This window comes from Elephas maximus, chromosome 12 (genome assembly GCF_024166365.1).
Source record: "Elephas maximus indicus isolate mEleMax1 chromosome 12, mEleMax1 primary haplotype, whole genome shotgun sequence".
NCBI lineage: Eukaryota > Metazoa > Chordata > Mammalia > Proboscidea > Elephantidae > Elephas > Elephas maximus.
The window spans coordinates 69787331-69811112 of record NC_064830.1 but is presented as its reverse complement, the minus strand read 5'-3'; the positions used below and the strand labels follow the sequence as shown (position 1 = coordinate 69811112).

At 41.0% G+C, this 23782-nt stretch overlaps 1 protein-coding gene across 6 annotated transcripts in view; it reads left to right on the top strand.

Moving 5' to 3' along the window:
- TXNDC11 (thioredoxin domain containing 11) overlaps nucleotides 1-23782 on the top strand; it is a 75869-nt gene that overhangs the window by 6267 nt on the left and 45820 nt on the right. For 3 of the 6 annotated variants that reach the window (XM_049902615.1, XM_049902613.1, XM_049902614.1), the window contains exons 3-4: nucleotides 3584-3681; nucleotides 7584-7713. In XM_049902615.1, coding sequence (XP_049758572.1) covers nucleotides 3584-3681; nucleotides 7584-7713 — 228 coding nt within the window. Of the gene's footprint in view, nucleotides 1-3583; nucleotides 3682-4607; nucleotides 5842-7583; nucleotides 7714-23782 lie in introns of those variants that run through there. The other 3 variants (XM_049902618.1, XM_049902617.1, XM_049902616.1) reach the window with 2 other exon arrangements.

The following is a 23782-nucleotide window of genomic DNA, read 5'->3' as shown; positions in this document are numbered from 1 at the left end:
CAAGAGAAAGGCCAGGAACATTTTGTATGTGGTAAAGCATCCTATACAGAAGCAGGATTCCTGACTGTGATGGTCGTAGTTGGTTAGCAGCAAGAGCGGGGGCAGATCTGTATCTTGTGGTGAGGCAGTGCTCACCCCAGGTGCTGTGATGTTCCGGTTCAGTAGTGAAAGAAGTGGGGGCAGGAGGCACTCAGAATGCTAGGTCTTGAATATTCATTTGATATTTGCCTGTTAGGTATTTTATATAGGAGAAGGTTATGTATGGTACAACTGCAATGTAACAAGGCTGGCCTTTTTTTTTTTTTTTTTTAATGCGGTTAAAATGTCAACAAAAGCTTGACATTTTAACCATATTTATGTACACTAATTATATTCAGCGTGTTGTGCAACAATTATCACTGTCCATTTCCAGAAGTTTTTTTATCACCCCAAATGGAAACTCAGTACTCTGTCAGCTGTAACTCCCAGTTCCCTCTCCCCCCAGCCCCTGGTAACCTAATAAATTTTGATCTCTAAGCACTTAAGGCTGACCTTTTTAATACATGGACCAAAACATTTAACGAATGCCACCTTTGTACTAGATAAGAGCAATATATAGGCAAGTGAGGCCACTGCTATCGCAGTGGTTTTCAACCCGGTGGATCTTGATTGCCCTTCATAAAACAAGTATTTTATGATGTCCCCATTACCATCCCGGAGAGAAATTTATAGATGATAAAACTTCCCTGCACATATAATTTCAAAATTAGTCTAATGTTCTAATTGTAATATAAAGGTGGGAAAAGCAAAGGTGATTTATAATTAAGTACGTATTTCAGTATGTAAATCATTGGGCAAACAAGCCTTTGTACCTCTCTGTAGAATCACTGTGAATGGGTCAGTGACAAATGCAGACCAAGAAGGTATGTTGTGTTGGTGACTCCAACACTACGGGGCATTGCTCTCAGTAATTTGGTTTTCTAAATGGAGAACAGCTCTTGGTAAAGTTCTGAACCAATCAAACTGTAGTCAACTGTCAATTTACACAGAAGTTGCCTTCCTGAGAAATCCAGTGACCATTAAAGCCATGCTTTGGATCCACATATAAGATGGGGTTAGGATCTGGGCTTGGATACTGATAAACAGGTTTTTACCGGACATCAAGGAGCCCTGGTGGTACAGTGGTTAAGCACTTGGCCGTTAACTGAAAGGTCGGCGGTTTGAACCCGCCAGTGGCTCTTCGGCAAAAAGATGTGGAAGTCTGTTTTCGTAAAGATTACAGCCTTAGGAGCCCTATGGGGCAGTTCTACTCTGTCTTGTAGGAAGGCTAGGAGTTGGAATAGACTCGATGGCAGTGGGTTTGGGGTTTTGATTTCCCCACATGTGTTTGGTAGGACGTTTAAAACTTCTGTGGGATGATACGGAGGGTTCTTGGTTGTGCACAGCAGGGCCAGGCATTGCAGGATGTCTAGGATAGCCCTGGCCCACCACATGCCCTGTAGCATCCCCCATCATTGAAACAAGCCGAAAACAGCCTGAGAGACTCCTGCTGAGACCCACCAATCCGAAGTGACTTGTGCGGGCAGGCAGCCCAGTTCCAGAAGTTTATTCGAAACTCTCAGTTGGTTTTTATTAGAAACTGTTATAAATGGTGACTAGTCTCCCTGCCCAGCTCAGCAGAGCAGGTTTAACCATTATATTCCTGCAAATAATACCAAGTACTGTTGAAATATACCTCTCCATTCTTTACACCAGTGAAAGGGGAGAGTGCCTTTTGTGTTCCAGCTGTAGACCCATGGAACTTATCTAGCCTGTCTTCCCTTTACGTCCACTTCCTTAGAATTTCTAATTGTAACCAAAGGTAGATAGTCAAGAGGAAGACACAGAGCGCTAATGGAGTATTTGGAGTATGTTAGGATAAAAGAAATCACCACTTTGTCAGCTATCCCCAAATCTTCTGAACTTGGAGAACAAAGATCACTCCTTGCATGTGGGGATTGGGGAAGCAGTCTATTTGTATTTTTAGGTGGTCCATAAATTAAGTGTAAATCAAGTAGGTTGTCAGTTACGGTCAACACAAGTGTTGTGAGGGTAGAGTGAGTACCTTGGGATAGTAATGTTCGGTGTGCCAAACCCTGTGTGCATCCGCACAGCAGTTCTGGGAGGCAGCTGCAGTTTATCCACGTTTTCCTCCTGGAGGGGACCCCCGGCTCAGAGGGCCACACGCTTAGAGACCGCACGGCATCAGGTGGCGGAGTTGATGACAAGCACTGCTTTTTTTCCGAAGAATTTTGTCAGTTCTTTTTGAATTGAGAGCTTATTAGTCTGTGCCCTCAATAGGGTTTCCCCTCCTGGGAGAAAAATGGATTTAATTTTGGAAACAGGCAAAAACCTTCTGAACCACATTGCTTGTTAAAGTTAACAAACATGACAGACTGTGCTCTGTATTTGAGTAAAAAATGAGAGATATCACCCTGAAGTAAAGATGTTGCTGCATTTCTTTCTCAGAAATAGACTCTGAAAGGAGCTGTAAAGAGTTTCCACTGAGGTTTGAGCGATGTTGGTATTTTTCTGGTAGGTATGAGGCATCTGAAGTTGACTTCATTCGTAGTCTTTTTCTCTAATATTTTGTTACGAAAATTTTCAAGCATACAGCTAACTTGAATTTTACCACGAACACGCATATACTCACTACCCAAATTCTATTAACATTTTATTTTGCTCGTTTTAGCACATATTTATACTCCAGTCATCCTTCTAATCCAGTGGTTCTCAACTGGAAGCAGTTTTGTCTTCCCCTTCCCCCCCAGGGGGCATTTGGCAATGTCTAGGGACATTTTGGGTTGCTGTAACTGGAGGGGGGATGCTACTGACATTAGTGGGTAGAGGCCAGGGACGCTGCCAAATATCCTACAGTGTGCAGGATAGCCCCCACAGCAATGGATTATTTGGCCCAAAATGTCAGTAGTGCCAAAGTTAAGAAACCCTGCTCTAACCATCTACTGATGCATCTTATTTTTGGTACATTTCAAAGTAAATTGCATACATAGGGGCACTTCTCTGTAAATACTTCGGCATTCATATATAAGTATATGTATGTCTAGTGCATATTTTTACTATTCAGTACTACCTCTTAGAGTGTAGCTTTAATCATCTATTATCTCATTTACTAGTTTTTAAAATAGCCATTGAGAATGGTCTTTTGAAATTTGTGGTGATTTAATTGCAGGCTATATTTTTATTTTTCATTCTCGGATGTGCAGTTTGACTATCAGGGACGCATCCTTACTATGTTTTAGTGTAGACATGCTTAGAAAAAGCTTCTTGACATGCATTCATTTTAGAATTCCAAGTAAATTATTTTCCTCTTGGGCCAAACTCCGAAATACTCAGAGTCCTACCTAGAAACTGTGAATAAAAGTCTGCTTTATTTTGATGGTAAATGATCACCTTTCCTTGAAAACGCAAAGCCGTCCTTTTTTATACTTATTGTTTCAGTGAGAGAGAAATAGTTTCATTTCTATAATTTCATCTTCTGAGTCTTGGTAACTTTTCAGTTGTTATTCATAGTTATCTGGAAACCTTTTTGTTTTTAACTCTGCAGGTGTTGTTTGTGGCAATTAACTGCTGGTGGAACCAGGGGAAATGCAGAAAACAGAAACACTTCTTTTATTTTCCTGTAATATATCTGTATCATCGGAGGTAAGAGCTTTGAAGTAATGTTTTTAATTCAAATCAAGTTCATCAATTTAAAAACGAATTTTGTTTTTTCTGATCAAAAATATTAGATATTCGCTGTGGAACATTGAGAAAATACAGATAAGTCAAAAAGGAAAGATCTTGATAATTTTATCAACCATACATGGTCACTGTTAGCATTTTAATTTATACCCTCTTGTGACTATGTAATATATATCTACTCTCTTTTAAATAAAAAATGGGATCATACGGTAATACTGTTTACTAAGCTGCTTTTTTCAGTATATTATGAACATCTTTTCATGTTGTCATACACCCTACAGCATTGTTTTTAATAAGTACCCAATACTCCGTTGTATGGCTATACATTTTAGGTATTCTAAAAGTGTTCTACAGTATAAACATACGTAAAACTCCTTATCCTGTTACCTGGCAGCACAGCATAATCATCTTTTCGACTGGGAAGAAATTTAATACAGTAAAACCTTCAAAAGTCAGAGCCTGTGTAAGGTGGAAACTTGTCAGAGAAGGAAAACTCAAATATTTTCCACTAACAGAGAATGATAGAAAAGTGGTTAGACTGTACCCTGTCAAAGGCGGGAAACTTGGAGACCCAGAAAACAGGCAGCCCATTGAGTTCCAGCTCTCAAAGGTTTCAGTGTACAGGTTCACAATCCCACATCCACAATTCTGAAATCCATATACCTCTGAAATTCAATTTTCATATTTTTTTATGTCCCCAGATGCATTTATCTGGCTAGAATTAACAAGAGGCTACGTATAGTCTTTATCCCACGTAAGTGCCTAGTTATTCATTTTGCTGCACAGATACTGGTGTTTGACTTAGAGTACTGCCCAGAGCCTGCTGTGGGTGTTAAGTCGCATCTAAGATGTGACTTGAAGGAGATGGGATTTTGGACTTGAAGTTGTGTTTGTTCAGTGCAGTTGGCTTGAATTTTACTAAGGTAAAATGGGTAAAGAAGATTAGTAAGAACTTTGCTTTTTATTTTTTGCTTTGCTTAAGGAGTCCTGGTGGCACAGCGGTTAAGCACTCATCTGCTCACCAAAAGGTCAGCAGTTTAAACCCACCAGCTGCTCCATGGGGGAAAAATGCAGCAGTCTGCTTCTGTAAAGATTTACAGCCTTGGAAACCCTATGTAGGGTTGCTGTGAGTCAGAATCGACTCAGTGGCAATGGGCTTTATTTATTTATTTATTTTTGAGTTTTTGCCTTTTGTGGGCTTTATTTCACCCTCCCTTTAAACTTCCTGGGCCTTAATCAATTGGGATTTAATCAACAAACTTTTTTGTTTGTGAAGTATCTGCTGTCATTCTGTCACAATCCCATGTCTCTAACCTCAAGTGTTATGTGGCCCATAGGCTTGTTTCCCCGGGGCTATCAAACAGTATTAGAGCAAAACCATACTTGCCTACCTCATCTCTATTCCCAGATTTTCTTTTGGGTATTAAATGTGTGTGATTTTAATATTTACAGTAACAAGCCAGTTTTGGCTTGGTTGTTAAGGCCATTTTCAGACTTTTTTCCTTTTTGGCCAGTAATTTAGAGGGTCTGCTGCCTCCACTTTGAAGGGGAAAGTGCAGGCTTTTTCAGATTTACTTCGTTCTATTTTAAAGGTAAGTATAACTTGTAGTGCTTAAAGGTTCTAAAACTCTGCTGCTTGTAATGGGATGATGTTGTTTGTAACCCAGCCTGCTGAGGTGCTTGGATTTCTTTTGACTTTAAAAATAGTCCAGAAATGCCTAGCAATGAGTACAGTCATTGCAACATATGTGCAAGCCAGGTGGGTTTAATTTGATGTAATATTAAGCTAGAAGAGTTCCCTTGAGTTGAGTACAAAGTATCATTTTGTTACACTTGGGTATACAATATTTTTTATACTATTCTGTTTTCTTAGCTTTTGTAGGAAGATTGAAAGAACACGAAAGGAACTTTAGCAATACTTAGTCAACCCTCTCATTTTACAGATGAGGAATTTAGGGCTGATTACTCACCTTGAAATAGCCTGCCCCTCACCTTTGCCTGCTGAAGTTTTACTTGATTAAGTCAGTTCAGACCCGTTCATACTCATTTCAACATCTGCCATTTGCAAGATACCTAAAACAGAAACAGGAGGAGATGCTAAGGCACAGAAATTTCTAAAAGGTAGCTTTTTCGTATTCCACCTAAGAATCTTCAAGACCTCTGTTTTATTTATCTTTTCGTGTATGTATCTATGAATGTGTTCCATCACCTAAACTCTCTTGTGAGCGTTCAGTAGTCATGAGGTTATTTTGGTTAAAAGTGCTGGCAAATGTGGCCCTTGAGTCTTTTAACTGGACAGATGACTGCTATTTGTGTGTTGTTGTTGTTGTTGATGATGTTGCAGTTGTTTACTTAATGGCTTATCTAGTAGGAGCTGCTTAAAGAAACTAATACCCTTTTCTGTTTTGTGAAAGTAGATTTCATTTATTTTTTTGGTTTGTTTTGATAAAAGTCACGAAGTTTATAAAAAGGGTCTGCAGCAGGGAGTGGTTTCTCAGATCACTCTGTACAGAACTCAGCAGCCCTAGCTCAGTTTGTCCTATGGCAATGACTACTTTGTTGGTAAAACACCCTGCGTTCTGAGATCTTGTTAGCTTTTGCACCAAGTCAGCAGAACTCTTGTAGCATCAGGCAAAGACAATTCCCCAGAGGCTGTTTGCTTGACGTTTCTGGATTGGTTGGTTCCTTTTTTCTTGACAGAATAAGCAGTCAGATGGTTTATTGATTTTCCCCCTTTAAATTAAAAATTGTTTGTAGTTGGTGGTAATTTTTAAACTTAACTAACTTGTTTTAAGTCTTGAATTGGTAGAATTATTAACCTTATCTCTCAGCTATGCGTGTGAAATGCTGTTTTTACTTTTTTCATGCTTGTATTCCTTTGGCTGGCAACATATTCTGCAGTGCTTATTGAAGAATTGAGTTTATCCCATCGTGTTTCGTGTGTGTGTGTGTGAATTTCTGTAACCATATATATTATTGTATATTGTAGTGTTGTTATCATAACACTTCCAGTGATTCTATACTGTATTCTGTCTATTGCTATTAATAGGAAGCTTACTGGCAATTTCTTGTTGGAGAGAAGAATAGTTATGGAGTTTTACTCCCCCATCTCTACCACATACTGTCCAATTTTATATGAACAATGTCTGTACTCTGCAAGATTGAAGAAAGACATGTGAGGATTCTCATTAGTTTAGGAGGGTAACTGAATGTTGGTGGTATTACTTAGCAATACTAAATCAAATTCCTATGTGTCTCCAAGCACAGCTGGAAGGGAAAATAAGGAAGGTTGTTTGTATGGGTCCCTGACTTCAAACCTTCACATACTTTTTTTTATGTCTTAATAAAGTTTTAAATAGGCCTAGGGCTCACTTAGTGATCCTTTGTGCAAGTGCCTATGGGAATATTTAATAACTGCTTTGTAGTAAGCCAAGGGCCACCTGCTTGACTTATTTCAGAGTGATACATAAAAGGAAAGTCTGTCTCTACATTGAATTATGTGGTTCAAATCCAGGAATCCTTTTAACATATGGTCAGTTTCCAGGACCACCTTTCTTTCTTTTTTTCCTTTTAAAGAATATTACGGTGGAAATTTATTTTATTTTTCTGAGAATGAATATTCCTTTTCTTTTTTTTTTTTGAAATTCACTTTGCAGTTAATAAGCTCATAGAACAGTACCAGCTGCTTATGCCTACCCTCACATAAAATGCTTATTCTTAATTGGCCTTCCTTAGACAAAGCCAAGCTGCTTATTCTATAAACCAGTCCGGATGCGCGATGTTTTCATTTTGTGGTGTTGATGATTTAATTATACATTTCCAGGTTTAATGCATGGTGTATTACTTTTATTTTTTGGTACTAGTTTTGGACCAGTCGAATACAAAGGCCCCATGAGTGCTGTTTACATTGAGAAGTTTGTCCGCCGGGTGATGAAACCACTTCTGTACATCCCATCTCAATCAGAATTGCTAGATTTTCTCTCAAACTACGAGGTACCTTATCTTTCATATCTCCTCCCATTTCCAGAGCCTTTCACTGGGTTGTATTTCATTGTATTTTTCCCCCCATACTTCCCGATTTGAAGCAATTAAAAGATCACTTTGTAGATAAGCCTTGCTTAAATGCCCTCTGAGATGCTGATTGTAAGGGTGGTTTTAGCCAGTTGAGTTAAGACAATAGAATACTTGCAAAATCTTGTCTATTTTGTGTTTGGGAGTTTTCAACAAACATTCCGTTTACTTCATGGTTAGAATACGTAAGGATTAACTTAATATGCAGCTGCAAATTTATAAAAATTTTATTTAATGCGTTATAGCATTTTACTATGAGATATCTGGTTTTTCTTGTGAGTTATAGTTTAGTTTTTTTTTTTTCCCCAGTGGAACTATGTTTCTCTCAATTGTATAAGTACATAACTATTTCAAGGTCTTACTAGCAAAAAGTTTCCTAACATGGCTTCTCTCCTGCTTCCCTGTTGCCAGCTTCAACCCCCTGGTAAAATATTTTTATAGGACCTTCAGTGAGTGGTCAGGATAGCTTACATTATAAAATTTTAAAAAATCTCAATAAAGCATTAAAATAATTCCACAAAAAAAATTCTTTGGAGCAGGTGTAAAATCATACTTGGGTACCATAAGTAAAAATGATACTTAGGTATTACAGATTCCTGAGAGAGGTAAAAACCTTATGAGTCTACGCAGCACACCACTAATTCAGAACTTGGTAACTGTGTCTGGGTTGAATTTTACTTTTAAACTACGTATATGTTGTGCAGATTGGATATGAATTATTTTCACCAGAGCATTGTTTATGTTTTTTAAATCACGTTAGAACACTATTTACATGTTAAGTAGTAGATTCCCCAAGCATCAGTATTAATATCTGGTTATCCTGCCTGCAGTTCTTGGATATGCATCAAAGTAAATGTTTCCTTAATCTTGTGTGGGTAAAGGGTGAATACCATCTTCGAAGGCATGTCGTCCCTTTCGCCTGACCAGGCTAGGGGTGGAGAGCCACACTGGGAGGTGGGCACCCGGGCTTTTACTGCTTTTGGCAACACTTAGTGGGTCTGTGACTTGGGACAAGTTACTCACCTACCGGATATCAGTTGTCTGGACTTAACGTTTTCTTGCAATTCGTCTTTGTTCTCAAGTGGTATAATTTTGTGAAAAATGAATTTTCACATAGATTTGCAGTAGGTGCCAGGCAGGAGGAGGTGGTACAGAAAAATGGTTAAGAATCAGGAGTCAGATAGATGTGAGGCAAAGCTCAGCTACATCACTTCTTAGCATTGTGCCCTTGGGCTAGTTAAGTACTCTCTTTTAGCTTCCATCTCCTCATTTGTAAAATAGGGATGAATGAGATAAGACACAGAAAATGCTTAGGATGTTGTCCGATAAATGAAAAATTTACCAGTAAAAATGGCATTGTGGAAAAAATCCTGGATATTTAGCACTATTGAGAGAACTTAAAATGTACATAATACCTGCTGGAATTTCTCACTTACATGAAAAAATACTTTGTTTTGTGATTAATATGACAAAAAATGATCTGCAAGTGCTAAGAGGTCATCTTTCGGTTATACTCCTTGTTGGGATTTTGTAGAATCCTGTGTCCAGTTATGATTGGTAATCATTGGTGTTTTCTCTAATTTTTATTTGTTCTCTTCTAAAAAGGAGAGAAATGGAGAGGAGCTTTGGAACATCAGCAGGTATCATACAGCATGTGTTTACCCTTCTACAAAAGTGTGGAAAGAATTGAGGTTATTTAGCCTAATAATAAGAGGGCTGAGAAGCAGCTTCATTATTATTTTCAGCTCTATCAGAGATTTTTATCAAGAGAGTTCCGAGCTAGATTTTATGCTTCTGTTCTAAGCAGAACAGAAGTACTTAACTAGGATTCTAGGGGCCTGGATTTAGCAAGTCTCTAATTTGTGAGTTTCACTCAGGTTTCTTGTCTCTGAATTGAGGGAGTTGGCCCAGATAATCTCGACTGACCCCTTTTCGGCTTCAGTGAAGTGTAGAGGTTGGAGAGAGGCAGACAAGTGAGGAAGATTCATAAGGTTTTGAATGGGAAAGCATTTTTAAAGCAGTGCCTTTGAAAAGCTATATAAGAAGTCTTTCTAATCCTTTTTATTTGTTGCCTCTAAGACATTTCTAGTTGTATCTCTAGGAGCAAGACAAGTGCACGCTTATGACTGAGTAGCAGGGATGGTTCCTTACTTTTAGTCTTTGCATTCTTTGAACCTGCTCCTCAGCAGTGCTTTCAAAGATCATGCTCCAGGTATTGACATTGAGTTTACATCAGACTCATGCATGGGCCAGTGACATTACTCAAGGTTGGTTTTTGGCAGTCCACTGAATTGGAGTGATGTACAACAATGATTAGACTGCTTTGCCAAGAATGCCTTCAAAATGGGAACTAAAAGAGTGCTGCCAAGAAGGGACCTCAATAAAGCTTCTGTCAGCCTTTCAAATGGCTTCCTCCCAAAAGTTGTGAATAGCTTTTCTCATGTTAGTATCATGTTCTGCTGGGCTTCTCACTGAGATGAAGATGTGTGGTTGGCAAGTGACAATACTTCATTAATAGGACTTTGGTGAAAGAACTAGGGAGTCAAGCCCTGCACTGCACTTGCAAAACCATTTATCTTCTGAAATGTACCAAATAATACTACCTAGGAAGAAGCTGCATCAATTTCATAATACTCTCTGTGTAAGATAACAGAAAGATAAAATTCCAGATCTAGAAATGAAACAAATGTCATGCTTTTGGCAGTTGAATAAGTGAGGGTATCAGAAAACGGAGGTGCTGATCTAGAGGCGGGTCCCTGGGTGGCACAAACAGTTTGTGCTTGGCTGCTCTGAAAGGTCGACAGTTGGAATCTACCCAGTGGCACTGCAGGCGAAAGGCCTGGCTATCGTCTTGCATAAAGATTAAACCAATTGCCATTGAGTTGATTCTGACTCATAGCAATCCTATAGGACAGAACAGAATTGCCCCATGGGATTTTCAAAGCTGTAATCTTTATGGAAGCATACTGCCACATCTTTTTCTGGGGAGTAGCTTTTGGGTTTGAACCACTGACCTTTTGGTTAGCAGCCAAGTGCTTAACCACTGCTCCACCAAGATTATAGTCTCTGAAAACACTATGGAGCACACTTCTCTGCAACACATGGGATTGCCATGGGTCAGAATTGACTCCCGACAGCAAGAGGTTTTTTTCTAGGCATTAAAAAAAAAAAAACCCATTGTCACTGAGTCAATTCCAACTCATAGCGACCCTACAGGACAGACCAGAACTGCCCTGTAGGGTTTCCAAGGAGCGGCTCGTGGATTCGAACTGCTGACCTTTTCCTTTAAATTAGGACATTCCTCTAAACTAGGGTTTCTCAACCTCACCAGTATTCACATTTGGGGTGGAATAATTCTTTGTTGTGAGAGGCTGTCCTGTGCATTGTAGGGAGTTCAGCAGCACCCTTGTCCCCCTACCCACTAGATACCAGTAGCACACCTCTACCCCCAGTTGTGACAACCAGAAATGTCCCCAGGCATTACCAAATATCCCTTAGGGGTCAAATTGTCCCCAGGTGAGGATCACTGGTCTTAATGAGGCATTTCCCCACACCTTAAGTTGATGTGTCACAGGTGTTAGCACAAACACACCGTTTTTCATATGACACATAGAATTCCACAGTCTAATTGTTGGAATTTTATCTGCACATATGGTGGCAGTAGAAAGAAGATGAAAATTAAGCAATGCCTTCACTAGAGAATTCCGAAGCATTACCTGTGGAGGACTAGGGACAGGAGTGAGTTATATCATCATCAAAAGAGCTGTCCCTGTTGCTTGACATTTAATTGAAACCATTTCCTTACCCCCTTCCCAAAAGCATGCATCTTAAATATGTTAAAGAGTGTGCTAAATTAAAGAAATTATGAAAGATACTTGTTTTGGTCAAGTGCCTCATCTCGTAATTTACGATTTTTATAAATATAAGTTTCAATATCAAGTGTGTTGTGTGTTGAAATTTAGGCATGCCAAAATTAGGTCAGAATAATTAATGTCTTTCTGAGATTTGTCCTAACAGCAAAGATTATTTTTTTTTTGGCTTATGTTTGTAGATATGTTTGTGGCATTTTGTGGAAGTGCATTTGATCATTTTTCCCTTGTATTAAAAAAATTACATTGGTTAATTATAAGTGTATTTGTTTACAATCCAGATATTTTTGAGCAGTTGGAACCATCATTAAAGTTGTACAGTCAGCATTCATTACTTGGGAAGTGATAATATTTTGAAATAATTTTCCATGTTGACATACTTTTCTTATATGTGTACTCAACTCTGTTCATATGTGACTATACTGCTGATACAAACAGGAACGCTCTAATTGTGTCTTGGTTTGAATTTTTACAAATCCTGCAGATGAATGCTTTCAATAACCTATTCAGATGATTTGATATTCAATTACCTAGAAGAGTAAATGTTTTTAACCAGTGGAAAATATTTAATTTCATTTATATGTCTCAAACCCACCTGTCCTGGTTATCTAGTGCTGCGATAGCATAAATAATACAAGTGGATAGCTTTAACAAACAAATTTATTGTCTCACAGTGTAGGAGGGTTAGGGTTAGAGTCTGAATTCAGGGCACCAACTCTGAGGGAGGCTTTCTGTCCCTCTTGGCTCTGGAGGAAGGTCCTTGTCTTTCTTCAGCTTCTTTTCCTCTGCTGATCTTCATGTGGCTTGGTATCTGTCTTCCCCCACCTCTGCCTGTTTCTCTGTGCCTGTCTCAGAGGTGATTGGCTTAAGAAACACTCTTCACTGAAAAGGCCTCACTAACCTAACAATGAAATCCCATTCTCAAATGTGATTACTATCACAGTTTTAGGGGATAGGGTTTACAGCACATTTTTTTTTTTAATTATTTTATTTATTTTTTTTTAAGTGAAAGTTTACAAATCAAGTCAGTCTCTCACACAAAAACACATATACACTTTGCTACACACTCCCAATTACTCTCCCCCTAATGAGACAGCCTGGTCTCTCCCTCCACTCTCTCTTTTCGTGTCCATTTCTCCAGCTTCTAACCCCCTGACCCTCTCATCTCCCCTCCAGGCAGGAGATGCCAACATAGTCTCAAGTGTCCACCTGATCCAAGAAGCTCACTCCTCACCAGCATCCCTCTCCAACCCATTGTCCAGTCCAATCCATGTCTGAAGAGTCGGCTTTGGGAATGGTTCCTGTCCTGGGCCAACAGAAGGTCTGGGGGCCATGACCACCAGGGTCCTTCCAGTCTCAGTCAGACCATTAAGTCTGGTCTTATGAGACTTTGGGGTCTGCATCCCACTGCTCTCCTGCTTCCTCTGGGGTTCTCTGTTGTGTTCCCTGTCAGGACAGCTATCAGTTGTAGCTGGGCACCATCTAGTTCTTCTGGTCTCAGGATGATGTAGTCTCTGGTTCATGTGGCCCTTTCTGTCTCTTGGGCTCATAATCACCTTGTGTCCTTGGTGTTCTTCATTCTCCTTTGATCCAGGTGGGTTGAGACCAGTTGATGCATCTTAGATGGCTGCTTGCTAGCGTTTAAGACCCCAGACGCCACTCCCCAAAGTGGGATGCAGAATGTTTTGTTAATAGATTCTATTATGCCAATTGACTTAGATGTCCCCTGAAACCATGGTCCCTAGACCCCTGCCCCTGCTACGCTGGCCTTCAAAGCATTCAGTTTATTCCGCAAACTTCTTTGCTTTTGGTTTAGTCCAGTTGACAGCACATATTTTTTGTGGCACAATTAAATTCATAACACCACCCAAATCAGATTGCTAATCATTAACTCTAGCTTTGTGTTTGTACAATGTAGCTCTGAGCCCAGATACAATTTCCAGGTAAATGATTTTGCCTTTAATTTATGTAAACATTGCAGAAGGACATTGAAGGGTAAATATTATAAGTATTTAACTCTGTAAATTCTGAAATATTCAGTCATTATTAACAAAGGAAGACTGAGTATTCCTGCATTGGTTAAGTCTCTTTCCGTTTTCAAGTACTTTTACTTTCCAACTCCCCAACAGCCCTGTGAGACAGATGCAGATTGTAGATCCTTTGAACAGATTAAGAAGCTAAGGTACAAAAAGGGTGTGATTTACTCTAAATAGAGATTGGACTATAGCCCAGGCCTTCTGCCTCCTAAAATCCTTCCTTATGCACCATGTTCTTTCCTCAGAGAAATATTTAAGATCTCTAGGTTAAAACTTCAGGATCTATCCAGAGGTAAAATTTTGAATATTTAATTATTTTATGTCACTTTGAACATTTCTCTTTTATGGCAGAAAAATTTTGAAGATACTGACTTCTTAATTTGGCTATAACTTTTTTTTCTTCAGTTTTACAAATTGTTCGAAGAATGAATAATGTTAAGGGACGGGACTGTGGTATTGATTTACTTCTAAAACAGCAGTTTCACAGTTTCGTATTACTAATTGGGTCATTGGCATTCATTTTGCAGGACTTGGAGTGTTCTATGTATAATCACCGTATTTAGCAGGGTAGGGTCTAGAATTTTCTCAGATATGCACTAAAATGATACCTGCCTTATAAATACTGAACATAGCTAAAAACTGAAGTGCACTTGCCAGTGGATACTGCAAAAGTAGACAGCAGCTCTAGTCGTCTGGAACTGTGTTAAGAAAATTTACCTCCTTCAGGTGATCCAGTTGTAGAATCACTTCATTGAAAGATCTTTCTGCCTATGTAAGATATGGACAGGGAAATGTAGTTTATTACTTGTGGACAACATAGTCAAACAGAACCCAGTGTTATTTTTGTTTTGGTGGACATTAGTTGATCGGAAAAGGAATAGGACTGAGTAATAGTAATGCCATTTTCAAAGTCACTAGTTTAAGGCTCTTCTAGTTTTAGCATTTTTTTAGGGATCATTTGCTTTAAGTACTGATAGCTTTTACACGGGGAGCAATGGTGGTTTAGTGGTAGAATTCTCTCCTTCCCTGCAGGAGACCTGGGTTCAATTCCCAACCAGTGCATTCAAACACAGCCTCCACCCATCTGTTATTGGAGGGCTTGTGTGTTGTTATGATGCTGAACAGGTTTCAGAAGCTTGCAGCTTAAGATAGATAAGGAGCAAAGGTCTGGCGATTTACTTCTGAAAATCAGCCAGTGAAAACCCTATAGATCACAATGGTCTGATCCCATTGTACACAAGGTGGTCATGAGTTGGGGGCTGACTTGAAGACAGCTAACAACAACAACAGCTTCTACATCAATAATGCTTTCCTTTTTTTTTCTTAAAGCACTTGACGTAATTATCTGATTGGTACTTTATAGTCTACCCATCAGATGCCAAGAGTATTATCTAGAACTCTTATCTTGTATCTGCAGCCAAAATATTTTCCAGATCTCTTCATGAATTTCTATAATTTATCCATTTAAGAGTAGTGATTTGCCTTTGTAAAAATGGGACGGCAGAGGCATCTGACCTCCTCTAACTTCACGAGGGGGAGAGAAAATCAGCATCAGCCCAAGACTTAGTACTGTGAAGTAGAGGTTAGACATACCTCCTTTCTCCAACCTTTTTACCAATTTTGACATCAGCCGTCCTTGCCACAGCACTCTCTACTTCTCTGCTGGGTTCATTAATTCGTTGCAGTGGCTACACAGAACTCACAGACAATACTCACAGTTTATGGGGTTTATTTGGGAAGTAACAGATTATAATTCAGGATCAGGAGTGACTCAGGATACAGTTCTTCAATCAGGACAGCTTCTTCTCAGCCATGCCCCCAGACAGGCCTCTCTCTGGCCCTTGGCCCCTCAGCCGGGCCTCTTGCCTACTCGAGCAAGTGTTACGAAGCTCTCTAACTGTACCAGTAAGTGTCCAGGGGCACCCCAGTATGCCAGTAAGCCTCTGCCAGTAAGCCGTGGCTGGAAGGTGCTCAGCTTTCGCTCAGTGGGTCAGCAAGCCTAGCTCTGCTGACAAGTGCCTGGAGGTACCCCACTCCCAAAGGCACTAAGCTTTCTGGCACTATGGAGCAGCACATCCGCTGTAACCACCTTGCTCCATGGGCCAGGAAGCCCACTGTGCCATCTTGGGCTGGTCTCCTGATTCTACTCCTTTTGTTTTTCTACTGCTATTTCTTGCCATGTTGAGCCATCTCTAGTGTTACAGCTCTTTTCCCCTCTGCCTTCTGGGTCTTGGAGGTTCTCAGGGCAGGGGTCTTGGGTCCAAAGGATGTGCCCTATTCCTAGCTCTTCTTTCTTGGGGGTAGTGAGGTTCCCCCTTTTCTGCCTCTGGAGTAGCTCATTTTAAGCCTAGCAGGGTGGCAAAACTGACCAATCTGTGCAGAACTCAAATTCTAGTAAAAAGACCAGACCTAATGGTCTGAGACTGGAGGGACCACAAAAGACATGGCCCCCAGACTCTCTGTTAGCCCAAAACTAAAACCATTCCTGAAACCAACTCTTCAGACAAAGATCAGACTGGATGGTAAGACATAAAATGATACTTGTGAGGAGTGTGCTTTTTAGCTCAAGTAGATACATGAGACTAAATGGGCAGCTCCTGTCTGAAGGTGAGATGAGAAGGCAGAGAGGGACAGGAGCTGGTTGAATGGACACGGGAAATATGGGGTGGAAAGGAGGAATGTGCAGTTACATCATAGGGAGAACAACTAGGGTCACATTACAATGTGTGTATAAATTTTTGTATAAGAAATTGCCTTGAACTGAAAACTTTCACTTAAAGCACAATTAAAAAAAACAAAAAACCAACCAATCCTCTTGTTAGGATTCCATATACCTTATTTGTATGGTCTCACTGCCACGAGGATGACACGTGTCTTATTTGCATCATTAGCAAGCTGTCCAGTCCTCTTGGTGGGCTACAAGTACCTTATTTGCATAGTCCCACCCAAGCATTTGATGGGAATTATAAGACTATGTCAAGAAGGCCATAAAAGTGATCTGTCTTAGCCCAGCCATGTAGCCATTCATCTATTCATAGTAGCTTTGGTAAACCTAATTGCTTTGAATTTAAGTGGGATGGGGAAAAGCTTCAGAATCTTTATGTATGTGTGTGTGTGGGGTGGAGAGTTTGGTAAATTGCCTGGTGACAGAAAATGAGAATTTTGGACAAAAACTTAGGAGAATGCCTGGTACCTGCTAACTGTCATGTTGTTCGTATGTAAAATTGTACTCTGAGCAAATTGATGCCTTTTTGTCTATTCATATTTTATAGCACTGAATAGTTTTACATTTTCTAGATGTGAGTAAGCGAGCATCAGTGCAGAAATAATTCACGTAGCATTGAGTAAAAACACACCAACCTGACTGTTCTCAGCGCCACTAGAGGGTGTGTAAACCATCTGCTAAATTCACACAGCACTGCAAGTGGTACCCACTTAGGAAAGAAGTATTTTGTGCTGATGAGTATCGGCTGGCCTAGCAAGGTTACTTCCTATAAATAGCCTGTTTTCAACATCCTTGTTAAAGCAGGTACTGAATCTACTGTACCATGGAATGGAATTAAAAACCCACAAACCGGGTCAGGTTATAATCTGTCACTCATCATGTTTTGTTCTTTGCTAAATTGTAGACTTGATGGAGGGGCTTTATCCCTGTTCATTCATTAACAAATGTTTATTGCATGCCTGCTCTGTGCCAGGCATGTACTGTCTGAGCTGGAAATGCCATAATGAAAAAGACAAAGCCTCTGTTTCATGGAGTTACAATTTCAGTAAGGGAGTTGGGCAACTAACAGGAAAACAAGTCAGTGAGACAATCTCAGATAATAAGTGCTATGATGTTGGGGGGTGCAGAGCATAAGGCTATTTTAGATGATAGGGAAGACTTTGCTGAGGACATGACATTTAGCAAAAACCTAAATAAAGTGAAGCCTTTGTGATGCTAGGGAGCTCTGGTTGCACGGTGGTTAAGCACTCGGCTACTAACTAAAAGGTCAGCAGTTCAAACCCACGAGCTGCTCCACATTGGAAAGATATGACAGTCTGCTTCTGTAAAGACTACAGCTTTGGAAACCCTATGGAGCAATTCTGCTGTGTCCTGTAAGGTTGCTTTGAGCTGGAATTGACTCGATGGCAGTGGGTTTGTTTTTTGGTTTATGTGATGTGAGCCAGCCCTGAGGAGATTTGGAGAAACTGCATTCCAGGAGGTGGAAACAGTAAGTGCAAGGGCCCTGAGGAAGAAGTAGAACCTGGGAGGCCAGAGCAGAGGAGACTCAGGATTCAAATTTATTTTATTTCCGTTAATGTGTGTACATATATATATACATATACACTTAAGTAGTTGCACACACGCACATCCAAACAAAAAACCTGTTGCCATTGAATCAATTCTGACTTAAAGCGACCGTATAGGACAGGATAGAACTGCTCCGTAGGGTTTCCAAGGAGCGGCTGGTGAATTTGAACTGCTGACCTTTTGATTAGCAGCCAAGCTGTCAACCACTGTGTTACTAGGGCTCCATACATGCACCTATATATACATACATATGTTTATGGGACATATGTCCACTTCTGTGAAACCACCTAAGGTGATGCAATGTAAGCAGAGAGCTAAAATTCACCTGATTTAATTTTTAGCCAAGGAATGTTTATTGATAATTTAGAATGAATTTATTCTGTTTATATTTGGTCTGGGAGGTTGATCAGAATTTAAAGAAACTTTGGTGAGTCTATTTTCCTTCATTTAGTTTCCACTTTTGTTATCTGAGGTGTAATGGATCAGTTTTATATCGCCTCTCTCACTATGGTCTTCTAATTCCCGCTAGATGACTGGGTGGGACTATGCAAACGAGGTGCTTGTGGCCCACCAAGGGGATTGGATAGCTTGCTAATAATGCAAATAAGGTGCATGGTATCCTTGTGGGGGAGTGGGACCATGCAAATAAGGTGTATGGAACATTAATGATTGGTCAGTTTTACCATCCCACTAGACTTAAAATGAGCCATTTCAGAGGCAGACAGGGAAGACCTCACTACCACCAAGAAGAGGAAATGGGAGTAGAGCGCATTTTTTGGACCTCTGGTCCCTGCTTTGAGAACCTGCTAGACCCAGGAAACAGAGATCTGTAATACCAGAGATAGCACATGACAGGAAGCAGCAGCAGCAGTAGAACCAGGAAACCAGCGTGAGACAGTGCAGTGGGTAAGGCGGCTACAGTGAATGTGCTGACCCATGGAGCAAGAAAGCTGAACACCTTTGGGCAGGAGGCTTCCTGGTAGAGTGGGGTGCCTCCGGACACTTGTTGGTGGAGCTAGGCTTGCACGAGTGAGAGAGCCAAATGCCTTTGGGCCGAGGCTTGTTGCTGGAGTGGGGTGCCCCTGGGCACTTAACTGATGCAGCTAAAGAGCTTTGTAACGTTTGCCTGAGTAGGGCAGAGGCTGGACTGAGGGATTGAGAGGCCAAGGGCCAGAGGGAGGTCTGCCTGCGGGCACAGCAGAGAAGAGGCTGTCCTGATTGAAGATCTGTATCCTGAGTCATTCCTGATCCTGATTGTAACTTATTACTTCTGTAATAAACCCTATAACTGTGAGTATGGTCTGTGAGTTCTGTGTAGCCATCACAACAAATTACCAAATCCAGTGGTGAAGTGCAGTGGGAGGGATGGCTAATGTCAGAATTAGTGAAAAGGTTGGAGAGAGGAGATATACCTGACCTCCACATCATAGTAATCAACCTTGGGCTGTTAATACCGATAGTAATTTTTTCTCCTTTCCCTTGTGAAGTTAGACAAGGAGGTCTGATGCCCTCATGCCATCATTTTTATAGTTTGTGTCGGAAGTGGAATTTGTTGCAATGGCTCCAGACTCACAGAAGCATGGGACTTTTTAATAGAAAGAATGAAGGAGTGTGGGACGTGAATCTTTTGATTCTTAGATACTTTGGTTATGTTATCTGTAATAGCTGAAAGGAAAGTAAGAGATGTTATGCTGCAGCTGAGTAGAGAAAAGCCACATCTGGAGTGGCTTGGGGTAAAAACCAGGCCCGTTAAACAAGATGATCGATAGTTCCCAAGCCATATGCATATGAATAGAAGAATAGTCAAGGGGTGGAGAAAAGAAGATGAAATTGGAATGTTTAAGAAAGCTTATGTGTTTATCAGAATCTTCTACTTAGTGTTATAAAATAGACTTAAATGTCTGACGTAAGTGAATATTGGCTATTGTAGATAACAGAAGAGTATGTAACTCCACCTTCAGCCAATACTTGATGGATTTGCCTGAAAGAATCACAGACTGTTGGTTTGAATGTAGCAGCTTTACGTATAGAGTACTGGGGGCTTGGGGCTTAGGTCGAAAACCTGAGCCCCACCCAGAATGTTTCCAGTCAGGAAATTTGCTTTTGAAAAGACAATGCAGACCTACCCAGAACTTCTCTGGGAGCAGGAAATTTACATTTGAAGGAAGGACCTGCAGAGAAAAAAAAAAATGATCTGCTTTTTGAATTTTTAAATTTTGAGCAAGGCAGGAAAAGTCAGTGCCCATCAGAAGAGCCCCCTTCCAGGACTGGAGGTTAAAAGGAGCTAGCAAAGTAGACAGCCTGATGTGCTCGTTTGAGGTGACCACCTGGGGCCACGAGATGAGTGAAAGTGGGGGCAGTGCAGCAATAAAGATGTGGGCTGAGTTTGAACATGTTCCACTGGCACCCGTTGACCTAGCCCAAAGGGGCTAGGGATGAGAGAGAGAGAGAGAAGAGGCTGGCTGGTCTGAAGTGCAGGGAGGTGTGTGAACTCCTGAACCTATGGCTGGTACACGTTGACCTACCCCACAGGGGCTGGGGGTGAGCTGACTAGAACAAGACTGAATGAAGAGAGAGATGTTCGATGTTGTGAGCTAGTGTAGATTGCTGCAGTTTGATGGCTTGCTGTGGACTGGACTTTGCTTACTGTTGCAGATGCTCAGTGTTCCAGCTGGAATAGAAGAGTCTGCAGACCAAGGAACATGCTTGTCTCCTCAGAGTACTGGTTTGATAGAGATGGGCAATTTAGAAATTGGCTATGTAAAATGGGGGGAGATAAAGGCATAAATGGCTGGCTTACACGCTTTTGTGGGTGTGCTTACACTCATAATGAGTGAGACAAAGGAGGATCCCCACTGAATAGATTCCTCTTTTCCTGATAGGTCTGGGGAGAGAGGGTGAGGGAAGAGGCTAATAGGATTTTGTGATTCAGTTGTGAGTGTTGATTGTTAACGGGGTTAATTATGATTATAAAAACTGTAATTGTAGAAGCTGTAAATATGAAAGAGTAGACTAAGGGGAAGCCACAGCTAGACTGGGGCACAGTGGCTGAACCTAAAGTGCCTTAAAGGTTTTACTATGCGGATACCTCTTGAGGCTTCAGAGCAAGGGAATAATCTTCTCTCAGTTAAATTTTATTAGACACCAGAAAGGGTGAAGCCGAGATGACTTAGAGAACCTGACCAGATCAGATGGATACCTGCAGCAGACCTGAATGGCTGGTACCTGAGTAACCTCACCCTGAGAACTATTTGCCCCACTGAAGGACTAATTGTTAATGACTGTTTTGGACTGGCAAAATGATTGGGAGGGGGAAGTTGTCCTCCAAATATCAAAGAACCATGGCTAGAAAAGCCAGGGGGTAGCCTGTGGTACAGTGAGTTGCTTTTATGTCTTTTCTAGCCGTGGCCTTGTAACTCCCACCAAATGACTGGTGGAACTATGCAAATGAAGCATTTGTGGCCCACCAAGGGGATTGGGTAGCATCCTAATAATTCAAATAATGTGTATGGCAGCCTTGTGGGGGTGGGACCTGCAAATAAAGTGTATGGAACATTAACAAGGGGATTAGTTTTGCCATCCTGCTAGGCTTAACATGAGCCATCCCAGAGGCAGACACGGGGGACCTCACTACCACCAAGAAGAGACAGAAGTAAAATGTGTCTTTTGGACCTGTGATCCCTGCCTTGAGAACCTCCTAGACCCAGGAGACAGAGAAAGAGAGAAGGAGCTATAGACCGGAAGTGGTGTAAGATGGTGAGAAGAGGGGGCAGCAGAGCCAGGAGACTGGCACGAGACGTTGCAGCAGGCTTCCCTGCCCACGGACCGAGGCAGTTACCGTGAATGTGCCGACCCACAGGGCAAGAGAGCTGAGTGCCTTTGGGCCGAGGCTTGCTGGTGGTGTGGGGTGTCCCTGGGTACTTATTAAAACCGAAAACCAAACCCAGTGCTGTCGAGCCAATTCTGACTCATAGTGACCCTATAGGACAGAGTAGAACTGCCCCATAGAGTTTCCAAGGAGTGCCTGGCAGATTTGAACTGCCGACCCTTTGGTTAGCAGCCGTAGCACTTAACCACTAGGCCACCAGGGTACTTATCAGCAGAGTTAAAGAGCTTTGTAACACTTGATCTAGCAGGGTTGGGTGGAGTGGCCAAGAGGCCGAGGGCCAGAGGTATGATTATTATAGAACAAAGCCAGACAGAACTAGTGCTTGTGGGGGCAGCTCAGAAGAGGCTGTCCTGATTGGAGAACTGTATCCTGAGTCATTCCTGCTCCTGAATTATAGCCTGTTACCTTATCCTAATAAATTCCATAATTGCATGATCTGTGTGTGTGGCCGTTGCAAGAACTGTTAAACCCAACAGAGAAGTAGAGAGTGCCGTGGGAGGGATGGTTGGTGTCAGAATTGGTAAAAAAAAGGTTGGAGAGAGGACCTCCACTTCATAGGAATCAACCCGGGGTATTTGAAGTTGGTAATAATTCTATTTCTTGAAAGTTGGGCAAGGTCCGACGCCTGCATACCACAATTTTTATGTTGTCTTTGTGTCTAGTATTAGCAGAATTTCTGAAGATTGTGTCTTCCTTTGTTCTTAATAGGAAAGTATATTACACCATCATAGTGTGGTTTTAAGCCTTTAGAATTCAAGTATGATACCATTCTTCTCTAAACCAATTCTAGATTGATTTAAAAACGTAGGGTAGAACAAAAGAAAATGCTGTTTTCAATACCTTTGCTTTCTGATTTCCTCAGTTGTTTGAGAAATTGGTAATCTGTTGATTTTTTTTTTTTTAACATTTTAGGATTATACCTTCTATCTCAGTTTCTGTCAGAATGAAAACCAACCGTTTTATTTAAAGTTGAGTCTTATGAGAATGAGTGGTTTGTATTTGAAAGATAGTACCTTCCACTACAGATCAGAAATTTCTCTTATACAACATGCTGATCCTAAACTTTTCAACTGGTTACAGTTTCTACCTGTTAATAATCATATCTGCTCAACAATTACTTATTAAGAGCATTGTGCTAAGTGCTTTGAGGCCAGAAAGAAGGATCCTTTACGTTTGCCTAGTGCTTGATAGTTCATCAGGCTCATCTTCACAGTTACCCCATGAGGAATTGTCCCTTCTGACATATAACTAAATGGAGGCTTCACATTAAAGTGTTTGCCCAAGGTCATTTAGCTAATGGAACTTGGACTTGAACTTAGGTCTTTTGACTCAAGCCTAGCACTCTTTCCTCTGGGATCTCACAGCTTGGTTTTTGAGATAGATATGATTATTATAGCACAAAGCTGGACAGAACTAGTGCCACAGGGCCTTCATAGAAGGCAGAATGCATCTGGTAGGGGACAATTACTGTAGCTGGTTTGGCAGAATGGAGGGGCTTGTGCTAACCTTAGAGACATGGAATGAGCAAGTAGAAGTAAGTTTGTGGGAATGGAGGAGCAAGAGATGGGACCCTCTGCAGACTGTTCTATTGAGAGAGGAGGTGGCCACTGTGGATTGTTGGATTCTGAGTTTGAATGATCTTGAGTGCAGGTGAAGCCAATCAGATTTAATATGAAGTCAACTAAGTGTGAAGGTACATTTGGAGTGAGTGAAAGGAAGCAACTGAGGAAGAAATCTAAGGAATGTGACAAACAAGTTACTGACATTGCTTGATTGGAGCTGTTAAAAGCGAGTACCTGAAATTGATGGTAAGGTTTTGAGACAGGGGCCTAGGATTGTGCTGTCAACAGAGGGTGGAAAGAAGAACCTATGTAGGGAGAAAGGGGGACGTTTCAGCTCTGAG